Raw genomic sequence first — 13,171 nt, forward strand, 5'->3', positions numbered from 1 at the left:
ATGAACTTGGGAAATAGAGTTCCGCTGAAAAGACTGAGAGAGAAGCAGAGGTCGCGATCCTGGGGTTTCTAAGTGTCTGGCAATCTTCGCCCTCGCTAAGACTAGTTGGGGGTGGAAGTAAGGTGGGTACGACAAGGTCCCCTCCTTCACTCGCCCGAAGCACACTTCTCTCTCACTGACAATCTGAGGGTCCGACGGACCTGCGGCCCCAAATCTCAGTGGGCAGAGACTTCCCCTTCCCCGCCCCCACCAACAGATCCTGAGCGCAGAAAAACGGTCCCCACCCCTTCCACGCCCCCGCCCCACCTCTTGCCCCCCTTTCCAACCCCCTCTTCTTTGCCCGGGTGGTTTGTTCCGAGGAGTACAAATAAATAGTGCTGTCAAAAGGCGCAGCTCGCGGTGGTGCGCGCGGAGCCTGGGCGCGGGAGCCCACTTCTCGGCCGCGCACTCCCGGTTCAGCGGCAGGGCTCGCTCCCGCGGCCCCGCGCTTCCTGCCCAGGTCTCAAGTCTTCCTCGGAGTTCTGCCCGGCCCCCGCCTCCGCCAGAGAGAGCGGAAGGCCGAGACCGCTAGGCTGGCCTGCGGGAGGAAGGCGGGAGCGCGTGGGCGTGGGAGACGCAGTGATGTCCACCGGCTCGGTGAGCGACCCCGAGGAGATGGAGCTGCGGGGGCTGCAGCGGGGGTACCCGGTCCCCGCCTCCAAGAGGCCGCCCCTCCGCGGCGCCGAGGGCAGCTACATCTCGCCCAGTGACAACTCGTCGGCCGAAGAGGAAGACCCCGAGGGCGAGGAAGAGCGGTGTGAGCTAGGCGCGGCCGGCGGCGCGGAAGGCTGCAAGAGGAAGCGGCCGCGTGTGGCTGGGGGCGGCGGCGGCAAGAAGCCCCTCCCGCCCAAGGGCTCGGCTGCAGACTGCAAGCAGTCGCAGCGCAACGCCGCCAACGCCCGCGAGCGCGCCCGAATGCGCGTGCTGAGCAAAGCCTTCTCTAGGCTCAAGACCAGCCTGCCTTGGGTGCCCCCCGACACTAAGCTTTCGAAGCTCGATACGCTCCGGCTGGCTTCCAGTTACATCGCGCACCTGCGGCAGCTGCTGCAGGAGGACCGCTACGAGAACGGCTACGTGCACCCGGTGAACTTGGTAGGGGCACCGCACGGGGGGCCCGGGGCTAGCGGCTGGGAAATGCTCAAAGAGTTCCCGAGCACCAGGCAGAGTCAGCCCGCGGGGAAGAACCTGAAAGGGGGGTTCTGGAGTGGGTGGTGAGGAGTCCAGTTTAATTTCTCCCAAACAGGGGAGGGGCCAAGCCACATTCTTGGAGAAGAACCTTCCACCCTTCGGTGTTTCTTCATTCTGATCATTGTACTTGGTACTTTGCCCCGTGGCCGCTCTTTGGCTAACATCCTACGTCCAGGGTGAATCTGGGTTCCATCTGCATCCACTGCCCGGTTGCAGAATGAATGGCAAAATCTCTCTCGCCCCAATTTTCCAGCTAAGAGTTTGACCTGTTCGATTTAACAAGCCCTACTTTCTGAAAGGAAGGAGGGAAGCCCGAGCTCTATTGAAAAGCCTTTGGATTTTTTAAAAAGTTCTTGCAGAATATGAGAGGTTTCCCCAAAAGGGATATGTCTGGAAAGTCCCTCTCCGACCTGCCAACTTTCCCGGCTTGAGAAAGAACCTATTCCAGTTCCTACTCGGAGTGGAGGGCTGAGTGTGTGTGTGTGTGTGTGTGTGTGTGTGTGTGTGTGTGTTGTGGGAAGGGAATTAAACAGACAAAATCCCAAACTTATGCAAGTTTCACCGAATCATCCTGAGGGCAAAGACCACGAGGAAGCATGGCAGACGTCTCACGTCTCACGCAATCAAATCCAGTAAAATTAAAATCCTAATTTAGAGAGAAGACACACAAATTCCCAGAACACTGATAAAATATGAGCTACTAAAAGCCAGGGATATTCCAGGGTTCACTTAGGAGAACGGTTTCTGTTTGAGACAGTACTTTCTCCTCCAATATCTGACGCTCTTTTTGATTTTACAGACATGGCCGTTCGTGGTCTCGGGACGACCCGACTCGGACACCAAAGAAGTCTCCGCAGCCAACAGATTATGTGGGACCACCGCTTAGATCGAACTCACTTGCTGGGATTATTGTTGAAGTGCCTGTGTTTGGGGGCCACGGAGAGAAAGGAGCGTGAGAACCCCCAGAGAATGGGAGGAAGTTCCATCGGATTCTCCTAAATTCTCCTAGGCAGCCCCCACCCGAACTGTGAACACGACACGTGGCGGGTGTTGGGGACAGAGCCCGAAGTGTTGGCCGCCTGGCTGTCATCGCAGGACGCCTAGGGAGGCCCGCTGCTGCGGATCCCAGCGATGACAATTTTCTTCTCCAAAAAGAGTTTCCTTCTCTGTCTCTGCAGCGAGGAACCAGATTCAACCTCGGACTTTAGCAGTATAGACTAACCCAGCGCCAAACCGCCTAGGAGTTAGTTTCCCGACCGAGCCAGATCTCTGTATATGATGGCACGGCTCTGCACCGCACAGGCAGGTTACGGTTAGGCAATGGTTAGAACGTGCTCTGGATGATTGGCTTTAAAGACAGCAGTCTTCACGCGAGACCAACATCGGGGCATGTTTTTAAGTTGCAAAGAGAGCAGAGTGGCATACCTGGGCCAGCTTTGTACCCCACAGGGCAGCAGCCTCCTAAAGGAAGGGGCATGTCCTCTCGGCACAGGGAGAGATGGAGGTACGCTTTCCCAGACCACCCGGCCCGGGGTTTGCCCGGACCGCTCCGGGCGGTTCTGCCTCCTGGCCTGAGTCAAGCTCTTCACTCCTCCCAGGCTCCCGCCTCTTCCGAGCCGGGCTTCTGTCTACCCTCCTACCCACCTCCGGGTCTAGACAAGAGCCTCCCACCCCCGCACCCCTCACCCAACCAGACTTGGGTCTTCTTCGGGCCTCCCTCTACTCCTTCCTCCCATACCTCCTTGCAACACCCCTCCTCCGGCTCCTGGCGATCCCCAGCTGGCCTCCCGCATCCAAACTCTGGTCGCCTCCCCCTCCAGCACAGCCTCCCCGCTCCCGCGTTCTTCCTTGCTGGAGGAGTGCGCTGGGTGGTACGCTGAGGCGGCTGGGTGCCTAGGGACCCCGCTCAGGGGAAATGCGCCGCTGTGTCTCTAGGCTGCACTACCACAGTAACTAGCAAATGTAAATAAATTTATTTTTGTATGAATAATAAAACGCATTGTGAAACCTGAGTGGCCCTGGGCGCTGTCAGAATGTGGTCTTTGTTGCCCTTTATCTAGTTTGGTACCGAAGTTCTTTTAAAGGTGACTTCTTGGCCCGGGACTGGGATTGGTTCTTTCTCGGCAGAATGGAGTTGATCCCATTTGGATCACTGCACTTAAAAGTGTAACTCTCATTACTTTCTATTATTCTGATTCTTCTGGAGGCCAGGGTTACTGGAAGGCAAGAACCCGAGGCTTAGGGGCTTCTGGGTGGCTCAGTCCTTAAGCGTCTGCTCAGGTCACGATCCTAAGGTCCTGGGATCGAGCCCCACATCGGGCTCTCTGCTCGGCGGGAAGCCTGCTTCTCCCTCTCACACTCCCCCTGCTTGTGTTCCCTCTCTTGCTGTGTGTCTCTCTGTCAAATAAATAAAATCTAAAAAAAAAAGAACCCGAGGCTTAGTGCGCCTGAAGAGTCTTTTGGGGCTAGGGCCACGTTGAAAGGTGTACGCTCTACAAAGTAATATAGGTGCACATCTTATTTTACACACACACACACACACACACACACACACACACACACACGATGCTTTCTCTGGCTTAAAGCACACTCCAGTCCTTAAGAATTGCAAGTCATTCAGGAATGCCTACAGCCCACACATCGGAGTGGGGGTGGGTCTCAGGTCCAATTGGCAGAATAAAATCATAATACAAGGCACCAAGTTGTGTTTTAGTTGAACTTTTCTTTTTTCAAATAATGTTTATATAGCATTTTTAACGTACACCATCTCATTTTCCTTGTTATTTTCTTCCATTTTCACTAAAATTTTCTCTGGAAGTAATAACTTGGGCAACCATCACATGGTTTTTTAAATGCCCATCTTTTTAAAAAGCTGCATTATCTTTGTAGAACATTTAGAAAATTAGGAAAAGTGTGAAGGATCAAACTACCTAAACAACTGCCCCATTTGGGGTGTGTTCGTTATTTTATAAAATCGAAAGGCAGTTTTCTTGACCAGAAAGAGAAAATACAGCTGGAGTTTAGGAGGTGAGAGGGAGGTGTGTGTGTGGGGGGGAGCATGATTTCCTGTTTTGAACTAAACTAAACCAAAACTCTGGAGAACTGCTTTCTGAAACCATTTTCTTGGGCTTTCTTCATAGGAGGAGGGATCTGGCCCTCAGGATGGAATCTTCAGCAGCAGAAGTGGGCTCAGGGTTATGCTAGCTGTTTTCTGTGGCATCATCAGGAGCTCCCTGGTAAAAGCAAACTCAGGAGTAACTAGTGACAGGAAACCCTAGCGTGGTGGTTTAAAGGCACTTAGGCCCCTTGGTAAGTTTTGGGTGGCCGGCTTCTTGGGGGTGGGGATGTCTCCTGGAGACTAGCTCTCAGACAATGTCTTTTCCAAAGCTTCCATCAAATGCGACCCTTTTCAAGGGAAGGACACAGTGTAGTATGTTGTTAAGGTGAACCTGAATGTCTACAGAACCCCACCTGAAATTCAAGCTCTGCCACCCACAGACTAGTGGCCACATGCAACCTCTTTCAGCCACAGTTTCAGTATCTACAAAATGGGAATAATAATAGTGCCCCCCCCCCCACCCCGGGAGAAAACTGTCATCAGGAATAAATGTGATAATATTTAAGAAACCCTTCTCGTAGGCAGTAAGCAGCATCCTAAATGTTGATTCCTAAAAAAAGTGGGGAGGCATGCTTTGACAAAGGGGGCACTTTATAAACAGGTGAGGCATTTCAGGAATCCAGTCTTTAAGATTTTGGGGCCCAGCTTTAAAATGCCTGGGTTACAACTGTAAAACACAAGTGTCCCACAAAAGCAGACCAGAAAAAGGGGGGGGGAGGCTATATTTGTAGTAAGTACAGATAAGAAGGAGCATTCGAAGAAACAAGAAAATATTTGGGCAAATTTTCATAAATAAAAATATGTAAGTACTTCTTTCTGTAAATATATCCTTCTAGGGCACTTCAGGGGTAAACTTTCCTGCCCCTACTCTGTCCCCACTCCCCGCACTGCAGTGATCCTCTTCACTGATTTACATGTGCAGAGGGTTGTATCCTGCAAACTCATTTTTACTGCCACTTTATAACCCTATAATTTATAGAGAAAAAAATTCTTAAGAATTATTTTCACTCCCCAGTTTCTATAAAAAGTCCAATGCCAAGAATTATGTGATTTAAAAAGAAGAAGAAAGAAGCCAATTTCTAGTAAGTCTCAGTGAATCCGGGTAAATTGCTCAAGCTTCTGGACAAAGGTAGCTGTTGGGAGAGGGTGAAAGCACCCTGAACCAACCTTTTCTTGATTTACCATGACCATTGTGCATGCTGAGTGGTAGAAAGGCATCCCATTCCTTAATTTCTTTTTCCTTCATTTTCCTGTAGGAATTTGGGTTGAAGAAATAGGAGTTGGGGCTGGGAACAGAGGAGGTTAAGAAAAAAAGAACAAAAGTTTCTCTTTTGAGTTATTTCAATTTGATTATACTGCTGTATAAGAGAAGTTGAGCAGAAAAAAATCTGAGAAATATAATGTAAAAGGTCTTGAAGAGCAAATAAAAATGAGTAAATTGAAAAATACTCTTCAGGGGGCTTTTTGAGAGACCAAAGCATTATTATTAGTGATACTGACTCAATCAAAGAGAACAAAAAATCCCCTTTCACAGGCTCTTCCTAAGATGAATATTTTAAAAAGAAATGCTTTCGGCACTGTAATCTTGAAACACTTAGGCGTTTCTCTTGGTTGTGGATGATGAATTGATTTTGTGCATATTCTTTTGCACTGGGCTTCAAGTTACAACTTCACTTGAGTCCGATGGCTCCTTCAACAATTAGTGACATTGACCATCACAATTTACAAAGGAGATTTTTTTTTATAGGTACAGTTTTTCCGCTGGTGATAAATGCTTCATAAGTTAAAAAAACAAAACAAAACAAAACAAAACAAAAAACCACTACCCTCCATAAAAAGAACTGAGTAGGGCGCCTGGGTGGCTCAGATGGTGAAGCGTCTGCCTTCGGCTCAGGTCATGATCCCGGGGTCCTGGGATCGAGTCCCGCATCGGGCTCCCCGCTCAGTGGGAAGCCTGCTTCTCCCTCTGCCTCTCTCTCTCTCTCTCTCTCTCTCTCTGTCTCTGCCTCTCATGAATAAATAAGTAAAAAAATCTTTAAAAAAAAAGAACTGAGTGATACACATCCTATTTTAATAGGCGATAGGTAAATAGCTTGGCTACTAATTTTGAAAAAAATATTAAAGCAATAACTGAGAAAGTCATTTTAGCAATGTTTGGAAGAGCAAAAACAGATAAATTAATAATTGACTTCTCACTGCCAAGCATCTGACTTCTGGGAAAAGTCACTAGAAAGTACAGACTGGGACTCCCTTTGTAACTGAGACCCTGGCTACTTTCCTTTCACTGGGCACGTACCCACTGAGGGTGCCCTTGCTTACATTTTTGCGCTCACCACCCACCATTCATCTCTGTTTCTGTTCTGTTCTGCCCTGTGTATTATTTTTCTTCTCTTTCCCACAACAGTGATAGGTGAATATATGATGCTGAAAAGGTCTAGAAAGTCTCCAGAACCTGAAATCCACCTGTACGTGTAAACACTAGCACTAAGGGAGGAATTGTGGCAAATGATCTCTGCCCTTGTTAGTTCTATTATCACCAAGATAGGTTATGGACCAACTTCGGGATCTTTCATTGCTTGTGGTAAAGAGGATCATGGAGCAGTTGAAAGCAGTGGCTTTCTGTTTGGTGAAAATATGGTATCTGTATTGACTATTACGATTCTCAGTAGAAATGGGGAGGAGTGGGGGGCAAGGAGGAAGAAGCTTTTGTCTTTTCCTTTTCCTTGTGTGCTAAAAGAGTTTATATATTATTTTTGGAATTTAAAAAAAACTTACATTTTTAAAGATTGAAAACCACTGGGTCAGACGTAACTGGTTGCAGTCTAGTCCCACAATTTTGTAACTCTGCAACCTTGGGCACTTTACCACTCTTCTGTGAGACGAGAATAATATACCCGACCCCACCGAAAATGGATTAAATGAGATCTATTAGGCACTTGAGAAATGCTCCATAAATGCTAATTTTTAAAAGTTGTATTCCCAATTTTCCTTCTCTCCTCTACAGGTGTCCTTACTCCTCATCTGCAAATTTGTCCCATCATTCCCCTTTGCCACTGTTGTCACCTTGCTTTTTTATGCCACATGTAATTTTCCTAAAGGATCTTTCTTTTTTTGCCACTAAGGAGACATTTTCTTTAGTTTCCTCTTGAAAAATAGAGATCACAACACTCAGCATCAGAAATCATCTATGGGATAAAAAAATAAATTCAGGTAGTGCAAAATAGACTAATGGATTTTGATGTAATAAAATACAAAAAGTTCATTGTTGGGCGCCTGGGTGGCTCAGTTGGTTAAGTGACCTGTGGCTCAGGCCATGATTCTGGAGTCCCGGGATGGAGTCCCGCATCGGGCTCCCTGCTCAGCTGGGAGTCTGCTTCTCCCTCTGACCCTCTCCCCTCTCATGCTCTCTCTCATTCTTTCATAAATAAATAAATAAATGAATAAATGAATAAATAAATAAATATCTTTAAAAAAAGTTCATTGATATGATTTCAGATTCCGCATTGCAGCCCACCTTTCAGAAACTATACTTGTGGAGTCTTGGCATAATATCAACAAATACCCACATTAACTGAAATGGCCATTAATACGCTTCTTCTCTTCACAGCTCCACATCTGTGTGAGGCTGGATTTTCTTCACATACTTTAACCAAAAGAACATATCACAAGAGATTAATGTAGAAGGCAGGAATGAGAATACAGCGATCTTCTATTAAGTCAGACATTAAAGACATTTGCAAACATATAAAACATCACCATTAAAATGTATTGGAGGACACAGTTATTTTTCATTAGAAATATGTTTGTTACATTCACATGTAATTAGCTTATTATTGTTTTTTAAATGAATTAAAAATGTTTTCTCTCGATTTTGATTTCGAATCCAGTAAATATCAACAGATATAAACCACTTAAACAAAAGCTTTTCAGGGTCTTTAATAATTTTTAAAAGTGTAAAGAGGCCAGAGACAAGAAAAAAAAATTGGGAACCACTGGCCTGGGTAATTCCTAAGGTCCTTTTCATTGATAGGATTCCATGTGTTCTTGATCATGTGGCAATCTCAGCAGGACAGGAGTAAGTAAATCATGTCAAGGTTGGATATAGGAGCAAACATTTGATCAGAAAGATTTGCTAGAGACGTTAGGATGGTAGTGACTTAGATGGGGCAGACATTCCCCATGCAATACCACTGGAGTCTAGCCAGGCAAATCAGCAGGGTCAACGCTTGAGCTGGTGTCATACAGGCTATTCCCAGGATTTCTAACTGTTTCCTGCTCTTTCTGCCCCATTCTCAACTCTTTTAGGCCTTTGTGTTTTAAGCCTTTGTAGCCTCAGGGCTGGATCTATCTGGCTTTCAACTGAAAGGGAAAATGGTGCCCGAAATTTGTAACTGCAAAATCCCATTTCTTTTGCCCATATAATTCATATTCTGAGGGCGAGGTTAGAATCTTAGCTAGATCCTTAGCTAGATTAGAATCATTGTCCCAATGAGGAAATTTATTTAAGGAAACATGGGAATCATTTCCACTGATCCTCAATAAAGAGTCTTTTATTTGTAAGTTTGCCAAGTGACAGACAAATATATTTATTCATGATAATATTGATTAACTTATACAGGCACAGCAGTAAAGTAACTAAATGCCTCGATGTGCACAATCTGAGTACAAAAGAAAGAAAAACAAACAAACAACAAAAACTCGGGGAATTCTCAAATTCTTTGGAAGCAAACATCTTCAAATGCAAAGAAAGGATCCCATAAAATAAACAGTACAGCCACATGAGGTCCAAGGGATTTGGATGATCCTTAAGGAAACTGTTCCAAGGGCTGGGGAGTAGGGAGGGAGTATCCTTATGCAAAAATGACAGAAACTTTTCTGGCTAAATTCAATTAAGGAATATCTAAATCACAAAGGGCAGTGCTCTAAGAGGTGGTAACCAAGGCCTCAGGGGCCTGAGGGGACAAGGTGGCTAAACCACAGATAGGGAGAAAAGGGGAGAGCCGAAAAGAAAGACCATCCTTGTATATAAAACATATATGAAACCTGCATGTTGCTAGATGTAGGCTGTATGTTTTATCCTAAACATTGTAGGTGTTTCTTACCCGGCACTGTCCCACTGGCTGTTTCTGTGCACAGAACTCTCTGGAAATCTCTTTTATGTGCTTTCATTATAGGTTTTCCCTCAACTTGTGGTGACGGAATAGGATGAGGCATTCTCTTTCTCCGGTTCAGTCATCCTCAAGTAATACCATTACTTTGGAGGCTTGGGCAGGAATGGAGTTGACTCTATTAGCATAGAGGGACCCAGGCACCAAAGATGGTCCCCAGTGAACCAGGCCTCTATTATCCATGTTTTTGTGTAGTGCTGGTCCTGTGATTTGCTCTAACCATGGTAGGTGGCAGAATTGACTGGCAGATCCAGGTCTAAGCCTTAAGGACTGGAAGCTTCTGTTTTTCCTTATTTGGGATTCTGAACTTCCATGTAAGAAGTCTAACAATCCTGAAGAGACCACATGAAAGAAAAGCCCTGAGACGACACACAGGAGAACTGGGGAGCCCAGCTGACAGTGAGGACTGAGGCCCCAGATGGCCAGCTGTGGCCGAGTCTTAGTGGAGAGTGAAGAAGCTATTGAGAACATCTAGCAAGGGTGAGCCATCCCCTTTAGCCCTGTCTTAATTCCTGACCCTCAGAATCTTGAGAGAGGATAATGTTTTTGTCATTTTAAGCCACTAAATTTGGGATCGTTTTTTTCCTCAGCAATAGATGACCAAAACATCTTGTCAAGTAAGATTTCATCTTACTGAGATTTCATCTCAGATATTTATCCAAGGAACTCGCTGATCATCTGCAATGAGCCAGGACAGTGCTGGATAAAACAAAGTTGCCTTGCCTCAAAGTGCTCTGAAGGAGGACATGGATAAATGCACCAAAAACTGAAATACAGTATGCCAAGTGCCATGAGAGAAGGTGGCGCTCTGGGAGGAGGGGCAGAGAACACACATCCTTGGAGAGTTGCAGAAGGCTTCCCAGAGGGCTGACAGGCGAGGTGAGTCCTGGAAGAGCACCGGGCAAACCAAGAGTAGGGCTTACCAAAAAGAACGATAAATACTAGCCCGGTGACTGGGTTAATGTCTAGTATGGTGGTTAGGAGCATGGACTTTTACCACGAGTTTTGGACCGATAGGGGAGAGGGGAAGAGCATGGACTTAAGGGACTTAAAATGACTGAGCCTGCATTTGCTCCTTTGTAGAATGAGGATATAATAGAATGTACTTGATAGGGTGTGGAGATGAAAGGCGATGGTGGATGTCAATTACTTAGCCCAGTGTCTGGTGTGGTAAGTAGTCAACAAATGTTGCTCCATTAGTATCCGCATCCACATCAGCATCGCATTGAGATGATCAGCTTTTTCCCTTGGCATGCTTTGAGACAGTGCTAAGGGACACATCCCTGATGATTTAGAGTCCCTTACTTTTCCTTAAATCTGAGCCTTGAACTGTGATTCTGTCTCCGCTCTCCTCTCAAATGTTTGTCACGTTCAGAATTTTTAAATCTTCAAGGTACTGACTGAAACGACAAGCTACACATCGAACTCATATTGGAGTGTGAGAAGAGATTGTTAAAGTCTATTTGCATGGTCAGGACAGCTGGATAGAAAATGTGTAGATTGATTCTATGGCTACAGTAAGATAGAGGGGTTAAAAGCGACACCAAGGAGATGCCCTGATTCAGATGTGCCCACAGGATGCACTCATGCTTTTTATTCCCCTGTGATCTGTCCCAGAACTTGTGCCCTGGAGGGAAATTTAAGACCCTGTGACCAGAACTGTCCAGGATTAGAATTCATAGACTGAGTTTCCCCTTGGCATTCAGCCCACCCAATCTGAAGGACACCAGCAGATAAGAATTTGGCACCATGACAGCTACTTTGTGTAGCTGCTCTTGATGTGCACCGCCCAGTACTTGGGAGCCTGCTGGGGTGACAAGCCGATCATTCTGAGGACCTGACTTGTTGGGTGGCCCTGGCTAATCACTTGCTGTTCCAACTTTGGTTTCTCACCTAAAATGAGCCACCCAGGCTAGATGAAGTCTTAAGTCCTTTACATTTCTAAAATGTTCCAGTTTCTTAATGGGTCTTCCAACCAGCATCAATTAGGACTCCTGCTGTTGTTGTAAGTTACAAATAGGGAGGCTTAAAGCCTGAGCAGAAGGACAAAGTCAGCCTGCTTTTAAATGTTTTAGATGAGCTCAAATCCCCTAGGTGTCCTTGGTTTATTACACGGAATTGCTATTTCTATGTGATTTTAGTGTTGACCATACACTTCACTACAGACCCTTCATTTCTATTTATAAGTCCTCGGTCTCACCAGGGTACAAAAAAGGCTTCTTTAGGATGCTAGAGAAATCAAATAAGCAAAGCCATTGTGGTATTTAAGCTCTTTCCTTCTAAAGGCAGATATTCAATAGCATTTTTTTAAAAGATTTTATTTATTTATTTGGGAGAAAGAGACACAGCGAGAGAGGGAACACAAGCAGGGGGAGTGGGAGAGGGAGAAGCAGGCTTCCTGCAGGGCAAGAAGCCCGATGCGGGGCTCGATCCCAGGACCCTGGGATCATGACCTGAGCCAAAGGCAGACGCTTAACGACTGAGCCACCCAGGCACCCCGATATTCAATAGCATTAAACACTGATAGAACAAGATTTGTCAGAACTTTTAATAAGCATTCTATGATTCTGTTTGGTTTGACCCAGAATAAAAATTAAGATTGGAAAACATCATATCCAACTAAAAGAATCCCTCAGCAAAAATAAATAAATAAATAAATAAATAAATAAATAAATAAGATGGCTTTTTTTTTTTTTTTAACTCTAGAAGCCTGGGTGAGAAATATAAAAATCTGGTCTATTGTTTCAAGAACTTAGCGAGTTTTTTCCCCTTTAAGGTAAGATATTTCCCCACCGCTTTCCTGTAACACTTTTCACCTTTTTCCATGATTTCTCAAAATGTACTGTTGGTGCTTTAGAATTGCCACCTTTAAGCCTTTTGCATATCTTGAGATGTGATTCATCTGAGCCTAGGTTTTTAGGGGGCTCGCTGGCTGGTGGCGGGCAGGATGGATTGAAGGCGGGAGGACCTGGGCAGGCCAGGCAAGATAGACGGAGAGCCCAGGTTGAGAGTTGTGGTGGGGATACAAGGCATGCATTCAGGAGACACGTTACTGCTAGCATCAGACTGATTGTGTTATACACTGGATGTGGGTGATGAAAGACAGGAAGAAATTCACATTGACTACAGGGTTTCTAACTTGGGACAGACAGTGAACAGCAGACTCATCATGAGTCATCATTTATCACTAAAGTTTAAAAGGGCAAGTTTAAAAGAGTACAGATTTTAGAAACGATGCCATTCATTTAGGAACTCCACTGTCCTTTGGCTTAAGGGGATTCTTATCAAATTTTGTCTTGTTGTAGGGGATTCAGATTCGAAGGGGGGACACTAATAACTAAAAGGTCAAAGAGAGACAAGGACTATTTTATTCGGAGATGCAAAGCTTGGAAACAATGTCCTTGCCTGGGTCTTGCATGAGTATGCCTTTTTTTCTGTCGCTGGAGTGTGAATGTCTTCAGAATGGGAATCATGGGTTTTCATTTTTTATCTTTATGAAATCATTACCTCCATATGTCTGGTACAAAGCAAGTACTCAGTAAATATTTAATAAATTATTCTTAACAGAAAATAGCCATTGCTCCTCTTTGGCTTAAATTATCTTTCTGTTGTGAAATGATGGTGATTTGGGCAAGTCCATTCTCTGGAGCCACCTGAG

At 45.6% G+C, this 13,171-nt stretch overlaps 1 protein-coding gene across 1 annotated transcript; it reads left to right on the forward strand.

The window, feature by feature from the left end:
• Positions 1-471: 471 nt before the first annotated feature.
• MSC (musculin) lies at positions 472-3,239 on the forward strand. The gene is made up of 2 exons (XM_028111657.2): positions 472-1,131; positions 2,027-3,239. The coding sequence occupies exons 1-2, from the start codon at positions 622-624 to the stop codon at positions 2,111-2,113; spliced, it is 597 nt and encodes a 198-aa protein (XP_027967458.1). The 5' UTR covers positions 472-621; the 3' UTR covers positions 2,114-3,239.
• Positions 3,240-13,171: the final 9,932 nt, after the last annotated feature.

Source organism: Eumetopias jubatus, unplaced genomic scaffold, assembly GCF_037043125.1.
Source record: "Eumetopias jubatus isolate StellerSeaLion01/CBP00866 unplaced genomic scaffold, mEumJub1_p1.0 scaffold_4, whole genome shotgun sequence".
Lineage (NCBI taxonomy): Eukaryota > Metazoa > Chordata > Mammalia > Carnivora > Otariidae > Eumetopias > Eumetopias jubatus.